Source organism: Ceratotherium simum, chromosome 10, assembly GCF_057802395.1.
Source record: "Ceratotherium simum simum isolate JZ-2026a chromosome 10, ASM5780239v1, whole genome shotgun sequence".
NCBI lineage: Eukaryota > Metazoa > Chordata > Mammalia > Perissodactyla > Rhinocerotidae > Ceratotherium > Ceratotherium simum.
Window position 1 is genome coordinate 2,545,975 of NC_141909.1, and position 21,194 is coordinate 2,567,168.

The window sequence follows — 21,194 nt, forward strand, 5'->3', positions numbered from 1 at the left end:
TGTTGGGTCTTTCTGAGCAATAGCCAGACTATTAGCAGCACCTACCCCACTCTGTGTTCCCACCAGCAGTGTATGGGTGTCCCCAAACTGAGGCATTCAGGTTCTCTCTCCTGGGAATTTTAATCTACAGCAGCCACAAAAACCGTGGCAGAAGCTGGTTCAGGCTCATTTCTCAACAAGCTTCCAGGGAATTAGTGGAGATGGTCAAGTGGTCATTTGATGGCTGGGTTTGCACCAGGAGGCTGAGAAAACTCTTGGGGGGCAGAAGGGTGCTCCCCACAGGCTTCCACAAGAGACGAAAGAAGCTCTGAGATTTCAAAGGATTTATTCGAGTGAAGATAGAGAAGACAGCACGGGCTAAGGGGACAGTGTGGGCAGCTGCACTGGGGCACAGGAGATCAGGCCGCCTCTCGAGGACAGAACATGGTTACAGTGGTGTTGGTGGGACCGAAAGAAGAGACAGGATTCCCCGTCACCAGAATCAACCTTGGGCCCCAGGATGATGCGATGCCACTTCACCCCACCAGGTGCCGCTGTTTGGGGAGACCCTCAGAGGAGTGTCAGAGTGATGGCCCGGACTGCCGGGCCGCCCCACAGGCCCTGTGAAGCCGCTGTCCACTTCGCTGACTGGTCAGGCCAGGCCTGTGAAGGATGGAGGCTTAACAGGCCACAGGACGAAGCACCAGCACGGCCTGGGCTAGTCTCCCCCTTAAGTCCCAAGTCCTGTTCCCATGTGATAACCAGCGACTACAGGTATTGATTTTATCTAAGAGCATTTGCTGTCGTGGATGGGTCCGTCTTCTCACGGGAAAACGCAGTTGTCCTCACGGGTTTTCTGAAATAGCAGAAGCACCGTTGGGACCCACTACCACCCCCAAGGGCCCCTCCCAGTACTCACCCTTCATCGCCTGACACACAGAGGAGCTAGCTAACACCTGTAGCAACACCCAGCCCTGACTTCTGGAAGGCCAGGCACCCCAGGCAGAAGGCAGGGGATCAGGCTAATGCCTAGAGATGCCAGTCCACTTTCCCCATTGTTACGAGTCGAACTGTCCCCTGCCCCCCAAAATGATATGTTGAAGTCCTGACCCCCAGGACCTGTGAACGTGACCTTATTTGGAATTAGGGTCTTTGCAGATGTGATCAGGTTGAGGTCATACTGGGGGTGGGCCCTGATCCAGTGTGACTGGTGTCCTGCTAGGAAGGGAAAACAGACACAGAGGAGAATGCCCTGTGAAGACACACACACACACAGACACAGAAGGAAGACGGCCACCAGCCAACGGAGGCAGACTGGAGCTATGCGGCCACAAGCCAAGGACTCCAGGGACTGCCACGCCACCAGGAGCTGGAAGCGGCAGGAGGGACCCTCCCCTGGGGCTTCCAGAGGGAGCACGGGCCTGCCGACGCCTCAATCTCAGACTCCCGGCCTCACAACTGAGAAGAGTCAAGATCTGCTGTTACAGCCACCCAGTCTGTGGTATTCGTTACAGCAGCCACGGCAAACTGACACATGCATGTCAACCATCATGCTGGGACACTAACCAGAGAAGAAAGTCTTCAAAACCGTAAGAAACACCTGTCTAATACGGCTACTAGAAAAGAAGACAAAACAAACCCAAAGTGTTGTGGATTAAAGGTGGGCCTGGGTCAGACCAGGTTCTGTGACTTCCCGGCCCCCGAGGGCCATGTAGCTCAGACCGGTGCCCACTGGCTGGTTGATCTCCCTGCCCTCCCCCCGTGTGAGGCTGCCAACCACACAGCATAAGACGGCAGTTACACTTGCACCCAATGCACCGGCAGATCCTCACGCACCACCATCAGAGGGAGACGTGCCTGAATAATGAAGTCCCTCCTCCCACGCAGCAGCCAGCTTTTAATTTTGCAGTGTTGCCATATGCAGAAGAGTTACCACTGCATACCTCCTTCCAGTTATTAAATGCCAACCACTTTTGTTTACAAATAAAATCAAGTTAATTAAATACTGCATGTAAGTTAGGAAGAATTAAAACAGCATCAATTTCAGCCGAGGCAGAGCCCAGATGATCATCATCCAGCAATGTGTTACAGAAAAGGCGTCCTCACATAATCTTTACATAAGGTAATTTTTCAAAAGGGCAACGCTTTCTTCATTTTGTTCTATGCCGCTGTCAGAGCAGTTTTCAGTGTCCGTCCAGTGTCTCTCACCCTGTCCTGGGCCCTCCCCCTTCCTCTGGTGGAATTCCAACCACATCTAGAAAACCCTGAAAATATCCATCACTTGCCAATCTAGAAATGAGAGAGCGCGCCATCTGACAGTGATGTAAGAGGATCCACCCCAGTAACACAGTGCATCTCCTTCAGAGGAAGCACCGCCAAGCTGCACACTTGTCACGACCCCACCCCGGGGCAGAGGGGAACACGGCCACATGGCCCCTGGACCAGCTCCATCACCACGGGAGCCGCTAGCACCCACGAGCAGCCCACCCCCCCACCACGTGCTGAAAACCTTTGCTTCAGAGGAGGTTTGATGGGGAGGGGTAAGGCAAGAGATGAGGTCATGGCGGTAGACTGAGGGCTGGTTTTATTGCTCTATAATCATGGCAACATACAAGAGAAATCTGCTGAGAAAGAGACCGAGGACAAAAAAGAAGATATTACAGAGACGGAAGGGTATGTGCTACCCAACCTCCTCTCTCAACGGCACGCTCTTTATGGAGCCGATGGCTTCAGTGTGAATGTATCAGGAATGAAGAAAAGGTTTCAGACGGCATTTATACCTCGATTCCTTCTTTGAGAAACTAGAACTGTAAAACTGCCAAGGATGTCATTTCTAAAACACCTTCTAGGGATTTGGGAAATTCTACAAAAACCTGAAGACACACACACGTTCCTAGGACTTGATGACGTAGCTGCTGCGGCTGGGGACACGCAACCGTCCCTGAAGCCCCCCCCAGACATCTCTCACCAGTGACCAGAATAAACGGGGTGCAGTCAGTCAAGGGAAAGGCTGTGCAGCTGTGCAAACGGGTCAACCTAGACACACCTGTATGGAAAGACACCTAAGCTGCGTCAAACCAAAGGGAACCTTAGCACGAGGTCATAAAAACTCTGTATTTTCCTCTAAAACTTTCAAATCTTTTCATATATAGGTTTTTAATATACCTGGGATTATTTTTGTTTATGATGTGGCATAGGGATTTATAATTTTTCCCACGTGGATTTTTAAAAAAGGCAAGTTAGAGAATATATTCAACGTGATCTCATTTGTGGGGAACAAAATTACACACGCGCACCCCCACATATCTGCATTTGCCCAGAACAAAAGAACACGTAGGACACATCACACTGGCTGCCTTGTGGGAGGAGGGGGACTGGGAGGATGCACTTTTTACTTTAGATCCTTGTGTAGTCTGTATTTTCCCTGTGAGCAGATATTTGATAATTACAGACTAGAGAGAAAAACAAACGCCTAAACTGCCCACTGGAAGATGAAGGATTTGAATTAGAGGTATCTAATGTAGTACACATTCTCTTCACAACGTAAATCAACACAAGTGACTTTTTGAACACCCACTCATTTTAGCCTGAAAGAATGAAATCTCCACACTTCAGACGCCAGCTGCATTGTGGTTCCTGGTGGCCCGGCACCCGTGCAACCCCTCCACCTGGAGAGGCTGTGAGCCGAGCTAGGCGCGTGGACACACGGAGCAGCGGCTGGCAGGCTGGGTGTCCTCACTGGATGTGGGGTGATGGTGTCTCTGGAACGGGGGCCTCACTGGCCGTCCTCACTACCTTGCGGCCTTGCCTTCTGGAGGGCCAAGGGGGAATTTACCAAGGACTATGAAAAACGTGGACCCCACATGGATGCAAGCTATACCAGCATCAAGCAAGACTGGTTTTTCTGCAAGATACGTACCACCATTTGTCTCCCTAAAATCTGACAGGAAGATGACAAAGCAGTGGTTTCCACGTTATCTAACAGGAAACCACAGTGGCTGAGATGACTGTGCTCCAGCTCCACTCCTCAGGTTTGAGAGTAGAAGTTCTGAGAGGGACGGAGATGTGCTGAGGGAACTTCTAGACACTCCCGGCTTGGCAGTGTAACTCATGGCTCCACGTGTTCCCTGAATACGATCTCCAGCCCTCTGAACTGGACTGAGGCCCTGCCTAGAGGGAGCGTCAGAAAGGGCAAGGCTCAGACAGAAGAGCACCTCTCTCTTGTCATATGACATTCCTAGAAGGACCCCACAGAAATCTTTAAAATGCCTGCACTTCTTCCACCCCTCAACAGTCTACTGAGCGTCTTCCAGGGTGAGAGCCACGATTCTACGGATGGTTGGCCAAGTGGATGCCGCACAGAGCAATGTCAGCTCTTCCTCCTCTAAAACCTTCCCTTCTCTTTTTTAATCTCCTTTATCTTCAAATATTCCCAAACCCTTGATTTTAAAGGCAAACATGGTATTTTCCAGTGTCAAAAATACACACCAGAATATAAAAAAGTCAAAAGGAAGCATAAAAGTAACATGCACACCAAAAACACATCATGGAAGATAAAGTGACGTGTTTGTAACATAAGAAAAATAATTGGTTTAATAATTACAATGTAGCGTGAACAGTCAGCGCCAGGACACCGCCTGTGGCATTTTCGTGACGTGTCCCGCGGCTGTACACGGGGACTCCGTGCCCCAGGGAAATGGAGAAGCAAGGGGCATCAGGCAGCCCACATAACGGGGAGGCACTCAATGCCCCACATGCCCGGGTGCACGCAGGCAGCGCACACCACAGGCACAGGGGTCAGTCTCCGACGCCACCTCAACGCCACGTAGCACTGCAAGTGCTGCACATCTCAGGATGGGAAAGGGCTTGTCTCCTGGTCCACAAAAGGCGAGAGCAGAGAAGTGACCCTTAGGGTCAACAGTGCCTCTCTCTAACGTTCCCATCAATTCCCCACCCCCCAGAAGGTCACACGGAGAAATGGATGCGGTCTATTGACAACACGGCAGGTGTGTAGAAAGAACTGCTCTTGGATGCATTTTCTCTGCTCCCTAAAAAGCTTAGTAAAACACTGGATCCACAGGAAGAAACGGTAATGCGTTACACAAGCATCCCCACAGTCTCCCCATGCGCAGGAGGGACAGGAAACACTCAAGTGTCCTCACTCAATGCTTCGTCAACAGTTAAGGCAGTTCTGTCGAAGACCCATCTGGGGATGCTGGCGGAGACATCACCCGTCACAAAGTGGTGGAGAGATCATGTGATGAATGTTGTTCCTGAGTTAAAATTTGCTCAAGACAGTGAACTTTAGTACACTCAAATTTAACTGTTTTCCACTGCCATGTCTTATGCATCGCCAAAAGATGTACAAACAGGACTTACAGAAAAAGATCTTTTCTAGTCTTAGCACAAGTGAACAAAATGCTAAGTAAGGAAGTTGGCAACTCAGGTTGAAAGGTCAAGTGTGGGCAGGTCAATGCTGAGCTCCCTCCAGTGGGAGACGGGCGGGCAGACTGAGCTGCAGGGGCACAGAACAAGAACTGTGGACCACCAGAACACCAACCAGTTCCCAAGTTGCCCAGTTCAAAGGCATCAGAAGATTCTGATGCAGTTAAAGCCTCACTTCACCAACAGATCACAAATCACTAAGTCACATCCGATGCCAAATGGGTAGTTCTGAGAAGTCTCTAACGCACAGCGCTGCGATTTAGGTTTTTAAAGACATAACACTTGTTCCATGAAAAAAGTTTATCTCACTTTCAAGTTACCAGCCTCTTCAGAGGAGGGGAACGGAGAGCAAGTTCCTGCTACTCCGTGAACCCGTCTCTGAAGCAGAGCAGCAAGCTGGGCTCCGCGGCGGGGCTTCTTGCCCAGGGCTGCTGAGGCTTCTAGAGCCACCCCCCCCACCCCTGCCAGAGAGCCCAGCGGAGCCAGTTAGGGCAGGCCTCCTCCTCCACTGGGATACTGGGGGTGGGGGTGGGGGGACTTGCATTGCTTAGGTGGAATTTATGATGCATGTTACTTTATCCTCACTGAAAGAGGGGAACGCGTCTTTTTCCCAGTGAGCGCTGAAGTACAGTCATGTGCTGTGTAGTGATGTTTCGTCAATGACTGCACATACAACAGTGGTGCCCTGAGGCTAGTACCACACCGCCTAGGTGTGCAGTAGGCTATTCCCTCTAGGTCTGTGTACGTACACTCTACGATGTCCACACAACAAAACTGCCTAATGACGCACTCCTCAGAACACAGCCCCATCGTTAAGCGACGCATGACTGTAACGTTTGCCACTTTCATGGTGAAACAGAGCTCTGAGCTTAAATCTGCCTGACAAAGAAAGCCTCCCCGTCCATGGCAGCTCGGTTCTCTTCGGCGGCTGCAGTGAGATGTAATAAATAATACATTTTATTTACAGTTTCTAGTGAAGCTTTCTCTTTTGGGGGGAGGACAAAACAGTGCACCTTGTCAAGTTATTATACTAGCCTACAACACGGGAAAGTCTGTGATCTCCCAGGAGGCAGTGGATACACTCCGATGATGCAGATTCACACGAGGCAGATGGAGCGTACCCCTGCAGTGGGACACGGTGGCGCTGTGTGTGACTTCTCGGATTCCTGGCTGAAGCTCCGACACTCCCTCACCCGGCTGGAGGATGGGACCAGGAACCTCCGCCATTGGGGACTGCAATACCGCTTTCACAGATGACTTGCAAATGGTATTAAGTGTCTTTGCAGACATAAGGTTGAGTCATTCAGGCATCTTCAACTGGGAAGTATTTCTAGAGTACTGTGGAGAACAAATCGGGCATCCACCAGAAGCACCCAGGCCCTCCACGCCTGGCGCTCCACGAGTGCACAGACACAGCTCCCGCTCACGGACCAGGAGGGTTAGTGGGAAGGGAATTCTCACATGGGCGTCAGCCCAGACACAACAGTCATGGATGTGCATTCAAAATGGAGCATTTACAAGAAAGGTGTCTGTATGACATTTATATATATTCAATAAAGCCTGAAGGACCAGGACTTGTAGTCAGTCACTACACTTATTGCAAAATGAGGTAATTGTGATGTTACAGAGTCAGATTCATGCAGTTCAATCCCCAGTGTCTACACCTCATGTCTGGATTCTTCAGGACAGTGTGGCCATTTGTATTTGTGTGATAAACTCCAGCTTTTCTATGCACAGAAAGAAAATGACTTTCGTCCAGCCCTGCCCTGCGGTCCTGAGTGTCACACCAGCTGGGGTCATGGGGCTCCTGGCTTGGTCTTGTAACTGGTCTTCGGAAAAGAACCAAGGACTTTCCTTACAGGTTGGTCTCATCCCAAGCAGGATCATTCATGTTCTTGAGGACTTTCCTAACCAGCTTCTCCAGGTCTTTGCGGGCTCTCTGTTCTTCCTCCAGAGACTTCTTCATCTTTTTGTTATCCTGTAAAGGAAGCAGAACACGGCACATTCACTGTCCTTGGCACTGAAGAGGACTTTCCTTTCCCCAGGAGACTTGGGGGCCTTGCTGATGAAACCCTGGGCTGTAATCTGCCCTGCACTGCAGTCACAGGTGTAGTCAACAGGACTGCCTATGTCTACACAGACGCTCGGGGCTCCTCACCGCACAGTCGTCCTGGGAGGCAGGTGGAAAAATAGCCCTAATGTCTCTAGTTCCTGACTATCCAACCAGAGAATCTCAAATGAGGAAGTAAAGTTCCTGAAGCTGCCACCAACACTGCCAGATGGCAGAGAGAAGCAGCTCTGAGAGCGTGTCCAGGTGCCTGGTGGGCACCACCAGCCAGACCATGCTGTGTTCATGCTTCTCCTCGGCCTCCCCTCCAACCTCCCACCTTGTGGGCAGGACTCACCACTCCGGTCTCGGAGACCAAGGCCATTTGTACAAACAAATAATATACAAACACACAAAATAGATTTGGTTAGTTAACCAAGTTGAACTAACTTGTTGACCTGGCTTCTCAAGAACAAAGACCACGCATACATGAGAAAGTGGCAGAAAAGAGTCACGGTAGGACTAATAAAATTTTTTAGTAAACGGAATTCTAGATATTTTTAAGTGATTATTCCAACCGAATCTGAGATGGTTTATGATGTCAAACATATACAGTAAAAAGAAAGAGTTTAAACAAATCACTTTAAAAATTCATTTCCTGGTCTATCGTATTCATAGAACACTAACTATTTGATCTGCTGGAATTTTGGAAGACAGGATCTCCTTTCCATATTATTTTGCTTATGGACAACTGGCTTCATTTTTAATACAGTGTTTTTCCCCATTAAAAAAACAAAGATTGAAAAACTGATTGTGACTCACCTGTCTTAATTCTTGGACTTCATCCTTTAATGCATAGACAGTATCAACAAGACTCCTGAAATAGAAAAGAGAATGAACACTAGAACAAGAACAAGGAATAAAGAGGACGCACAGAAGCATCTCCAGGAGATGTGAAAACGCCAGATGAAGTGAACAGTACCGCTCTGCCCGACTTACTAAATACCTAAATCCATGCACTTTAGAGCAACCAGCTTCTGTGTATGGAAGGTTAGAGCCCAGTCAAGGTTAATGCCAATCCATGAGGAAAAAAGTAGTAGTTTCTGGAGCCATACTCCCCCACCGCTTCCCTCCACACACACCCACCCACCCCTCCCCTCCACGCCCCCACTTCTCCCTCCCATCCCCTCTCTCCCCTCCATGCACCCCCACTCCTCCCTCCCACTCCCCATCCCTCCCCTCCATGCACCCCACCCCTTCCCTCCACACACACCCACCCCTCCCCTCCACCCCATGCCCCGACCCTCTATGTGCACCCATGTCCCCTCCTCCATGCACCCCCACCCCTTCCCTCCACGCACACACACCCCTCCCCTCCACCCCCATGCCGACTCCTCCATGCGCCCCCACTCCTCCCTCCCTCTCCCCCACCTCTCCCCTCCATGCACCCCCATGCCCCCACTCCTCCACGAGCCCCCATGCCCCACTCCCCGTCTGTAGAGACATGCCTGCTTTAAAATTCTGGAATATATCTTACTTTTCTTCTATCACCGTCTGACCGTTACTTTTAGTTTCTTCGACTATAATCTTCTCTTCTTCTGGAAGCAAAACTTGTGGAGCAGACTCTTTGCGTGAACCTATCATCATTAAAAAAACAAAAACCCACAGGTGAGCACGAGGCAGAACCAAAGGAACTTGACTATACACTACTACTTAAATATTTAAGTTCAGGGACTGTACATTTAAAAAATATTTTCTAGATAAAACAGGGAAGGGCAACTTTTACCAGTTTTCTCTACCAATGTCTACTGAACCCAGTCTTTTCATGCCTAAAACATTATAAAGGAGAGGAAATACTAGCCTTTTTGCAATTTATTAAGCCTCAGTTTCTGAATCTTATGGATCGTTTAAACACCTGAAATTTTCAACAGGTAGCAAGCTGAAGGCTGACCACAGTGCCCTGGATATTTTGGAATAGATTTTCAAAGTTTTTTGGATAAGTATCCAAATCAACCAAATTTTGAGCCATAATATTCCAGGAATTTTAGAAAAACGCACCAGACTATGTAGTACGAACACACTGTGTATAAATCCAGTGAACTGGCAATTAAAACATTTAACTCTACAGTGACAGTTACAGATGTTATGCCACAAGGTTTAGAAAAAGTGAAGTTCATTACTTGGCTCTTTTATGAAAACTTTATTCTACATTCCCTGGAATATAAAGATTTTTCAAAATGCAAGGAAGTGAATTGTTCACGTCAGAGGAATGTTCGTGCCATTTAACCATTACCCAGCACAAAGGATCACCTAGGACCGTGTCTCAATGAACGTTTGCTGCAAAACAGGTATTTCATGAATTAACCGGGAAACCCAAATACTTATTTTAAAAGGTGAAAAAGAATCAAATCTTATTTAAGGATGCAGGAAGAAAATCTTTTCTTAAAATCATCTTCTTAAAGGTTATATAGCACTATAACATATATCATTTATATTTTTGAAAAATTAGGTCAGATGCAAAGTTGAGGAAGGATAGAATCTACCACAAATACTTGCAAGTGGTATTGTGATAAATTAAACATTTCTCCACTTAAAAAACACACTTGGTGTTTGATATGGGCTGATTAATTAGAGACGGTGGTTCGACTTGCTGCTGTTTTCCTGGTTTACCTTTGGTTTGTCTTCCTAAAAGTCTGTCAAGTTACAAGACGGCGCTTGCACATCTTTGTACCATAGAGACATGCAGTATAACACAAATGTTTTGGAATAGTTTCACCAGCATTTTATTGTGAGCTTATACTCCTCTGAATGGAACAAGATTAACAATTACTGTCGATGTTTGATGACAAGAGGGCTCATAAAACGTCACAACGGCCCAGGAGTAGCTCTATCATTTCCATGGCAGCACACCACAGGAAAAGGGACCAGGAGTTTACTGGCCACAAGGCCTTAGCCAAGTCCCTCCCTGCCGCTGTGTGGACATCTGCAAACCCGCTCCGTCCCCATCTCACAGACTGGGAAGGGTATCGAACACAAGCACACTGTGAAACCGTAGCGTCAGGAGCTGAACAAAACTAAGATGCTGACCTCGTGCTTTGTCCTCTCAGCTGTAAGAAGATTAAGCTCTGGGTGAGCAAGCACAATTCTGGGTCAGCCCAACTTCAAGACTGAGACACATACACTTTACACCAGTAAAGGCAAGGGCTTTTATGTGTATTGAGAATAACTTTAGTATCACAGCAGCACTCAGCACTTTCTCACAAGCCATAATGAGCTGGTGTATAGATTTGTTCATAAATTTGTCAAATATATTTCAAAGACGGCCCTCCGTTAGTATCTTCATGTTCACACCGTGCTGCCAATCCTGGACCAGCAGATCTGTCACTTTCTTCCATCATACCCCTCATTAAGGCCACACTCCACCCTTTCACACTGACCTGCACAGCCAGGGAACTGCTTTTCAGACAGAAGGTAACATCCTTCAAGACATGGTCCCAGAAAGGGACACCTTTTTAAAACATCATTATGCTTACAATAATCCACCTCCCGGGAGTATGGCCTGCTCCAGGCGCCAGGGCTCCACGAGCGGCTGTGGGCCGTGGGCACGTCTTCCTCTAGGCCTTTCTCAGTTAATTGGGTGTCCTCTGGGACACCTAGGCCACATGGGAAAATAAGGAAGTGTGCACGTGAAACAAATTCCCAAAAAGGCACAGGGATATTAGTGAGGTTAAGAATTCTGAAGGCCAAGGAAAATCCTGTGCTTCTGATCCAAATGTAAATGTTACCCACGTTCTTATAAGGAAAAGTTAATTCATGTGCATTTTCTCTAAAACTAGAAAAGGATTCATCAAGATTCAGACGTGTGTACCACACGTGTAGAAAGCCAATGGCTTTTTTTCCCTGTGAGGAGAAGCAAACTGGTGGCGTCAGACAACTCAGCTGGCTCCTGTGTTTTCCCACTGTCTGCTCGGAGCCAGACCGTTGCTGACTGTGCTTTAGCCAGATCAAGAAGGCATCAGTTGTGGATCTGTCACATCCAGTTTGTAGTACCACATTTCCTCCAATGGATCAGCTAACGAGATAACAGGTTGGAATTTTTTTATGTGACAGCACTTCAGGAAGATTTAAGTCAATGTACATCTTTTCCATTATTTTTGCCTCTTCCAGGCAACCTATTTACATTATGTGTTTCCAATGTTAAAATGTTCAAAGAACATATGAAAAAGAATCACAGGGATGTCTACCTCGTAAGGAGGTGTCCTGCTGTCCCGCAGAGGCGCCGGGACGACCTGAACTCCACCCAGCCCGTCCGCGGGACTCCTCCATCAGCTCAGCCCAGCACTGGGCCCCTGAGCCCTAACCCCATGCCTCGAGAAACAGGAGAACAAAACTAACCAACTCTGCAGGGCTGTTCTGAGGATTAACGTAAAAATTAAATTTCATAAATATCTTTTACCAGATGAACTCATAAAGATAAAAGCCTTAAATTCCATTGTGTGACTTAACTAAATCTGAGGAGCTCAACCTGTGAGAACTGGTACAACCATCGCACATGCAGGACACAGTTCTTATTTTTGCAAATACACTTAAAGCACACGAAGAATTTAACAATAGATTATAAAAATGTTAAGTTTGAGAATGTTACATTATAAACAAAATGTACTAACTGCTCAATTCCTGAAATGTGCCAATGTAAAAAAGGCCATTCATGGATTCGATGGTGAGCCAGGAGGCTTGTAAATGAAGCTTATTTATTAGCCTGCACAGAAATTCATTGGATGCTAACAATCTGCCTCATTTCAATATAACACATTTTTCTAAAATGACTGAAAAAAGTTTAGTCTTTCAATGAAACAATAAAGGAATATTCTCTAGTCAGGTTTATAATTCTCTAGTCAGGTTTATAAATAAGTTGGCTGTTCCTATAAGAACAAAGTTTTAGAAAGTAGACAGATTTAACAAGTTATCTGAAAAATCATCATACTATTTTTAGAGGTATCACAGCACATTTTCCCTGAATTATTTTGGTTGGAAAAACAATTTAACAGCAGAATTACCAAAAACTGTTCTATCACTTTATTTGAACCCTCTGAAAGGGGCTGGGACACAGATGAATGGGCTCATGATGGTTCCAGCATACTCAAGATCTGTGTTTCCCAAACTCTCTACAAAACAGAGTTCTGTGTTGCCGGGAGACACCAGGGTCCTGCAGCGTGTACTCCTGTACAGCGCTCAATGCGACAGCCACCTGGAGCTCCACGGGGCAGGTTAGCGTACTGCGTTTTCAGTCAAAATACGCATTTGACTTCTGCATTTCCTAAATTCGTCTGAGTGCTGAAGGTTTTTTCAGCATCAATATTAACACTTTGCAGTTTTCTGGATAACAGCTGGAGGAGCACTAGACTAGCCTGTAATCCTGTCTGCCTCTAGAAATACATACACTCAAGTGCTGGCTGGTCTGTTGCTGCTGTTCAGTATGGGAGCAAATATAATGAAATGATAATTTACACTTAGCACCAATCCAGTATTTCTCAAACACGAGAACTCCAAGAACATGTCTGCAGATTCTTGAGATCCAGCCACCAACACCCCCTGACACACAATGACAGTTCCATACTGCCGCCAGCAGGGGTCGCTCTGTGCCGCGCAGCTGGGGATGGGAACAGGTGCTGGGACCCCCAGAGGACTCACGCAGAGGTGTGATCCAGAAGCTGGAGACACGCTTAGAACCCCGTGCCCTAAAACAGTCCCAGATCCCCAGAGTTAGTACCCCGCTGCCCAGAACACTCACAGATCCTCAGAGAACCGTGGATCTTAGTTCGAGAAACACAGATTGATCCAACACTTCAATCTTATGGACAGATGACTTGCCCAGGCAGCAACAGAGTGGGGCTCAAACCCCAGGGCGCCATCTTGGTTGTTACACCACCACCTCAGGGCCTGATCTGACGACACATGACTGTCAAATCCAGGCACGAGCACGGTCTGTGTGCACGCGCAAGTGAGTCAGCCTGTACTAAAAGCCTAAAAACAGTGTAGGTTTGTCAGAAAAGAACATCTGCCTATCTGCTCTAGTACATTTGTAGCAAAACTCACATGACTTCTTAAATTTGTAATCTTTCTAAAATCTGCACCTAATTATTCTCAACTGAAATTGAAATAACTTTCAGAATGAAGCAAAATATTACTCTTTAAAAAAATCTACTTAATAAAATCTCTCCAAAAGGCCACTTTGTTATTTACGGCTATGATAAGACTCGAATTCATTTTTCTCAAGAAAAGAAAACATGAGGCTTCTCTTCAAGAATGACTTGCGTCTGTTCATCATTTGCACCTTACCCTAGCCCACACGGGCAGAGGAGTTCTTGTCCTTTCCTTTAAATTTGATTCTCCTAGTCAGCTGGGAATGTGCTTTATTGAACAAAAATTAAAAATTGAACTTAGTCTAAATAAAAAACTTTTAAAGTTGGGTTTTTTTCCACTTATGTACAAAAAAAAAATGAGAATGCTTCTTTCTGAAGACTAACCTCCCAGTGATTGAAAACTTGTTTAAAAAAAATTGGAGCGAAACAGATGAAATAACAATGTACAAGGAGTGACCGTGTATCGTCTGGAACACATTTAATCTAAGAAAGTGCAAGCTTTTCTACCAAGGCAGACAGAAAGTATCTACTGCCCGGCCTTCCTCTGGAAGATGCTGTGTTCAGGGGAACAGTCAAATCATTAAACTGCAAACTATGCTACTCCCCTCCCCCCATGTAACAAATATTAAAAGCCACAGGCTAGCAAATGCAAAATTTATTTCAACTGTACATAACAGATGTCTTTTGTTGTTTTATAAAACAAACACTTCATTGCCATATGCAACCACAAACAATAATATGCATACTGTACAATACAATGCAACATTTAGGTGTACATCCAACGAGTCTTCAAATGGCAGTCGCCCACTAACAACGGCTTTCCCATTCACAGATCAAAAGCACAACAGAGAGATTTTTTTCAAGGTCTTATACCACTATATACACGTTACTGTGTTTTGGCAATTTTATGCAAAACACATAATATAGCTTATATACTTGTGGTAAGTGTTAATTCAATGGGAACACCATTTAGGCCATTTGCAAAGGGCCAGGTAATGACTTAAACCTACCTTCTAGTTCAGATTCTTCATCCTTTCGTCATAATACTAACTGTACACGTAGATATTACAGAATTGCATGAACATAAGATACTATTTCAGCATGACTTAGGACACCATATCACTACTGCCACACAAGAACTGTTTCCAGGCCTGTGGCACTAACACTTCCAACCAGTTCACAAGAGCTAATGGTGGCAGACATTCAAAACAAATCCAAACAAACAAAAAGCCAGCTTGTTATACTGCAGTGACCTTAGCATCAACAAAAATCATCGTCAAAATGGCTTTAACTGGTACAAAAAGGAATGATGGGAAAGTGTCCAAACTTTGGTGTATAGAAAATGAAAACGCCTCATTAAGACAACCCAAGTGCAGCAGCTGCATTTCAACACTGTGGTACATACAGCACAGGACACAGGCAACCCAGGTCCCCTGAGGCGCGGTAGAGGCACAGAGCCAGCGCACCAGTGGCTGTCGTCCCAAAGCACACAAAAGATGTCCTACTATTAATACCAGAAAAGGTGACTGCTCTGTGTGATATAAAACAAAATTGCTTCTAAAAGCACTGCATGATATTAAGTATATGAACTTCCTAGTTACCACATTTTTCAAAAAATCCCATTTGCTATTTGGCTGAATATATATAAAGCCCATCTCTACCGTGGGTTAATACTGGGCTCTGACTAACTGTAAAGGATTGCTCCTCGGCTTTCTTCTTTATAATAATAACATATATAAAAATAGGAAGTCTCTAGATGGCATCAGCAGTTCAGTAGCTACTTGGGAAAAGACAGATATTTGGAATTCTCGGTTTTCCTAACGACCTCACTGCATGCAGTCCTGAAGCTACTGCTGGCAGTTCCCTAGCACCTGTGGGCTTGGGAGCTCCCAGGAAACAAGAGCGTCAGGCATCAGAGTCGTCTCTGTGCCAACGCGATCAGAACACTGAATACATGGGTTTAGCGAAGGAGGGGTGGTGGGAGCAGAGAGAAATCGCAGCCAGCTGGAATTACAGCCACCCTGAAGAAAGGAGAAGATGTTATTCCCAATTTATGATGGCGTCTTGTTTTCTGAAGCTGGTTTTAATGAATAATACTTAAAACACAACCGTAAGGTTCCATTTTAACACCCAACACTGCATGCGTGGGAGAGAACACAGCTCTTCCTCTCTAGCAATGACCAGATGTGATCTGGATGCTACAACTGAATGCAACACGTCACATTCAGTTCTTTCTGAAGCAGAAATTAGTCTGAGTGAGGGCAGTGAAATCTCCTTACAACAAATCCAAGGAAAGTCGGGGAGGTCCCCCAAAATCTGAGACTTTCTTACAAGTGAGTTACACGGCACCTTAATAAGTCTTCACTGGACTCGGATATCCCCGTCATAATCCAGGATGAGGGTGACATTCGATGGGGTTGCTGTAAGTGGATCTCACTGCAGCTAGCTGCTGAAAACAGACCACGTGTCCGTCACTGGCAGCGTAAGGACGGACATCGGGGTGCGGCCAGGCTGTGACTGAAGCCGAAGCTCCCGCCCTCTCGGGTATGCCACATGCCTCTCTGAACGCAGTCTACCCTGTACGTTCAGAGGCTGAAGGCTGCAGACTTCGGACTGGAAACCTTCAGTAGGGGTACAGGCTTGCTAAGTGCCATTTAAGAGAAATTACTCCAATGAAGGAAAGTTTGGTGTGATGATGTGTGTGTCTGAGCTCTGACTGTAACTTGGCCTTTCCAAGGCCAAGTGGAAGAGGACTTCCAGCCCACGGGCAAATGGGGGGCACGGAGACGGCCATGTGTGGTAAGTGACAAGCACAGAGCCGTGAGGGAACAGACAAGCTCTTCTGTGCTCCTGCCAAGGCCCGGAGCCCATGCCAGCCACACCAACACAGGGCTCCTTTCGGTGCCCTGAGAAGTCCTCAGAACACGCTGTCTGAACTGGACTCACAGTACTTCTGTGGCGCATTTCCTTCTTCTGATCTCTCCGCAACTACCTGACTAGCGTGTCCATTGTACATACAAACTTGAGATCCCTAAATATAAGGCCAGAGTCTCCTCCACATTGCTGGCACTCAGATCACAAACCTGTATGGTTTCAGTATAAAATTTCGAAGTGTACATACAGCTGTATTCAAAAAGAAATGAGACAGTTGCTACACTGAGAATAAAAAAACCAAACCATTGGGAGCTATAAAACCACCACTACCCATTAAGAAAGAGCCTTCAGGTATAGGCTGTGTGAACATACCATCTCCTTCAACAGTCAGTAACTTGAATGGATACTCAAATTGGCAATTAAGCCTCCACAAAGTACAATGGGAAATATCAGAAACGCTCTCAAAAGTTGTTAAAATATCACATAAAAGAGACAAGGAACAGCAAGAAAACATCTAAGAAAAGCAGGCTGCGATACAACAAGCATTTGTTAAGAAAAGCTCAGAAGCGCATTAGTTCTGGTGAGAGATATATGAGCAACAGCTCTTACGAGATGTAGAACCCATTCTGTAACTATGGGCTGTCCATATACTGTCATAGTCAGAGTCTTCCGAGAGGTCTGAAGGCTCCAAACGAGAAAGGCTACTGCGACGACCCAAGGAGTCTAGACTTGATTGGTCATCATCAGCCAAGACGTGATTATGCATCAGGTCAGTGCCTTGCCATGCTAAGACGGGGGAGGGGACAGGTGTGACAGGCAAAGGTGGGAGGAGCAGGAAGACGGACAGGAAGAGCCACAACCAAAAACATGAAAACAAAAGCAAAAGGTGATGGGAAGAGAAGGAAAAGAGAAAATATTGTTAAAAAATGGCAACAATGTTCATTTCTGCTTATTTATGGCTGGGTTTTAATAACAAACTTAACACAACCCTTAGAATAAAACTAGATCAATTATTATTTAAATAAACCTAAATCACTTATCGTTTCCAAATTGTTCTTTTTTAAAGATATTGCTATTAAGTCCTCACTTAAGAAATCTTTTACAAATTAAGCCCGTGACCACAGATGGTTCTATAGACAATTGACAAGTAAACAATTCTATTCCACATTCTATTAACAAATAGTCTCATTTAGGATATTATCTGTAAAAGGAACCATTTACATGGTTAATTAAAAATTGTTTCCTATTCATTAAGTGGATATACTGAATGCAAAATATTTCCAAAGGTTTTTTGACTTACTTTGTCAGCTATCTCTTTGCCAGACTATAAGTCACCAGAAGTCACCTTACAAAGGAGTCTAAACTTACCTTATCAGACTATTACCATTACAAAAATGTCAGAGTGGAGACAGGGAGTACTCCCCCATCCCGGCCCCCCACCACCCACGGAGTGCAGCACATCTCCACTCCTCAGAGCGCTCACCAGAGCTCAGCCAGCAGGAACAGATCAAGTGGGAAGCCATGTCTGTGCAAACATTATCAACCCTGAGGCAGACCCTTCACTGGCAGGAAGAGAGACGTGAACTGGTAATGCCACTGCGTTAAAAGAATGATGGAAGCGGGCACAAACGGGAGAACAGAAATAAGCCCTGGAGTGGCTGGAGCCGTGAGCAACGACACTGGCCAGGCAGCTGAGAGTGAGACATGCAGGCTGGCACAGGCCGGGGACAGAGGTGCTGGAAGGACACGCTCATGGGAACCCAGGGCCCTCCTGACAGGGAAGGGCACACCACAGCAACCACTGGCTCCATCCTGTTCCTGCTTCCAATCAAAGTCAAATCCATTCCCAAACCATAACCAGAACAAGCAGTGGACTAGTTTGGATTTCTTCAACAAAATCCCTACAGTCTAGGAAGGCCATTACTTCCTTGAGAGAGAACTCAATACCAAAGCTTCTTGGCATCCAAATGTATGCCGAACAGAGCTGAATTTTAGATAAGATATATCATCCTAACTGTTGTTACTGAGCATCTGACATGAAAAGAGCTCCTTTCACTATGACCCCATCTCCAAAGGTCTTAAACACACTCTATTTCCAGCGTAAGGGAGCAACTCTCCAGCCTACCTGCTCCTCAGAGTGTTAGGTTCAAGGCCACAGACTGTACATATACATACAAGGCCCCAGAGTGGTTAGCCCATAATACCAGTTAAAACAAAAATCAGTGTATTGTCCACACTTTTCTTGCACAACAGACGTGGAGATACATCATACAGGCCACGTGATAAGAAAAGATCTGCACAAACTTGGGGCCACAGGCACATCACTGGGCCCCATCTCTCAGATGAAGAAATGCATTCGCACAAAAACACACACAAAGCTCATATTACCTGGTCTTTGCACCTGAGACTACCAGGTTAAAATTTTATTTCAAGTAACTGAAGTTGAGTAAGTCTAAAAAATCTCAAACTCAACCCCCAAAAACTATGGCCACATTTTATAGCCTATTACTTAAAACATAATCTCTTATCAAATATATGAAACTGTAATACCTTAACTGATAATCACCTGTATTTACAAATTACTGCCTGATTGTACGCATACTCACGCCACATTCAGTCCATAAAAAAAGACAAATGCATTAATGTCATAGGTGAACTGTGTAAAATATTGGCCATAAGGAAGTTTCCAGATCATCTGCAGAGCCCTCGCTTCATAGCTGTTGTCATCTCTAACAAAAACTACAGCACCTGAAAACTCCTTTCTCACCTTTTCTTATCTCTCAGCACTGCTTTACAACAGGACATGCACTGATTCGAACCACCATATGCAGGTGGTGAAAATGAAGGTGGGCTAAGCGACTGGCCAAGAGTCAGAGTAGAGGGGGAACAAAAACACACAACCTAACAGAAACCAGCTATAGACCACCCAATTCGCAAAAAAACAAAACAAAACCTCCAACACCACCTAAGAAACAACAGTGCAGAAGGAGCCCTGTGGTGCCTGCGGCCCCAGCACCAGCAAGGGACCCTTGGCCCCTTCTGAACAAACCACAGGCACTACCACCCTGCCGCCACCAGGCTGCCCTCTGCTCTCGAATGCGGGGCAAGCTAAAAAAGAGCCCACCTTTTTATAAAAGTTCACACAGTCGATCAAGCTTTTCTCACTTAAAACACTACACATAAGACACAAGTAAATTCAGTGTTACTGAAATCTACCAAATAAATTAGTTGCTGTCTACTTCCAAAAATTTTAAAATGCAATCACTAAAAAAAAAAGCTAAAAGAAGCCTTGTTCTAGGTTTATATTTTTGACAACAATTCTAAGCTAAAAAAAAAACAAAAACAAAAACCCACTACCATACCAATAGTTTAAATAGCTTGAATAAATGAATCTTCCACTATCCTCTACACGTATCTTCTCTAAGCAAAAGAAGGTTTTATAAATTCTACCAGTGCCTTATACGTAAAGGTTTCCCAGTGGAACCTCCTCTAGAACATCTCTATTTTATGACAGCTCAGACCCTTTTCAGTGTTTAGGGATGCCAGGCTCAAGCTGTTCCACACCTGTCTGGGCCACCGGGCCTCACTCACTGAGGACCGGGAAGGCACACTGACGAGCCGGCCCAGGGCACAACAGCACAGTTTCCTTCAGATTGTGACTGTCAACTAAATGAACCACCACAATCCCCAGGACATCACTGTGAAACTTACTTGAATTGAGTGTTTGCCGTGTTTTGGCGCTTGTGCAATAAGCTTCGATGACTTTCAGAATCTGCGCGTCTTCTTCCAAGGCAGCTGTGCCTGTCAAGAGACACACAGCACGTCACGATCGAGCTAAAAATGATAAGTACAACACGTCACCATCTAAAACTAAGTAGATGAATGCCAAGTCATCAACTCAACCAAAAATGATGACAAGACAATTTCCTTGTCAGACAACCATTTTCCAATATTTACAGAATAGTTATATTCAAAAGGATTTTTAGTTTTTTAGAAGTATTTTTATCTACAACATATCTGGTAAAGGGTTAATACCCTAAATATATAAAAGTCATCTTACTATCCATAACAAAAACAGCATCCCCCATTCTGAAACTGAGAAAAGGGCAAGAACTAGGAACAAGCAACTCATACAAGAAGATAACAGTAAGAAAAGGAGTGAAAACTAAAGTACTGGGTTTTCACACAGCAGCCTGACAAAACTAAACAAGCCTGACAATTCTCAGTGTTGACGTGGACCACGGGAAGGAGGGAAGGAAAACCCTTCCCTCCATCCACAGCTGGGGGGGATGAACATGGACACAACCCTCCGAATAGGCAACTTGACCATATTTATTGAAGGCTTTAAAAAGCGCATTTCCTCTGATTCACGAATTCCTACTAAAGATTTAATCTAAGAAATGCATAAAGCACAACCTGGAGCTCTTCCTTCAACTATGGATTATTCCAGACACTGGCTTCATCGATACTCAGAGATCACAGGCACGGAGAATCTTCCAGACTAAAATTAGTACTGGGCACAGAGCCTCACACCCCAGGGTACTTCACACGCTATATGGTTAGACTCTTTCTCTGTTTTTCTAGACTTTCTGTATTTTCTAAGATATTACTTGGATACATATTCTAATAAAAAAGTGGAAAGAATGGAAGGCTGAAATATTTACAAGCTGTATAATAAAGCCTCAACATCATTTTAGGGTAGTAAG

General features: G+C 45.6%; 1 protein-coding gene across 9 annotated transcripts in view; it reads right to left on the reverse strand.

The window, feature by feature from the left end:
* Window positions 1-2,544: 2,544 nt before the first annotated feature.
* ARHGEF7 (Rho guanine nucleotide exchange factor 7) overlaps window positions 2,545-21,194 on the reverse strand; it is a 151,054-nt gene continuing 132,404 nt past the window's right edge. For 7 of the 9 annotated variants that reach the window (XM_004423175.3, XM_087435840.1, XM_087435842.1 and 4 more), the window contains 4 exons: window positions 20,200-20,289; window positions 9,009-9,108; window positions 8,294-8,348; window positions 2,545-7,402 (listed from right to left, as the gene is read on the reverse strand). In XM_004423175.3, the coding sequence (XP_004423232.2) occupies window positions 7,280-7,402; window positions 8,294-8,348; window positions 9,009-9,108; window positions 20,200-20,289 (368 nt within the window). In that variant the 3' untranslated portion in view covers window positions 2,545-7,279. Of the gene's footprint in view, window positions 7,403-8,293; window positions 8,349-9,008; window positions 9,109-13,981; window positions 17,275-20,199; window positions 20,290-21,194 lie in introns of those variants that run through there. The other 2 variants (XM_014781870.2, XM_087435841.1) reach the window with 2 other exon arrangements.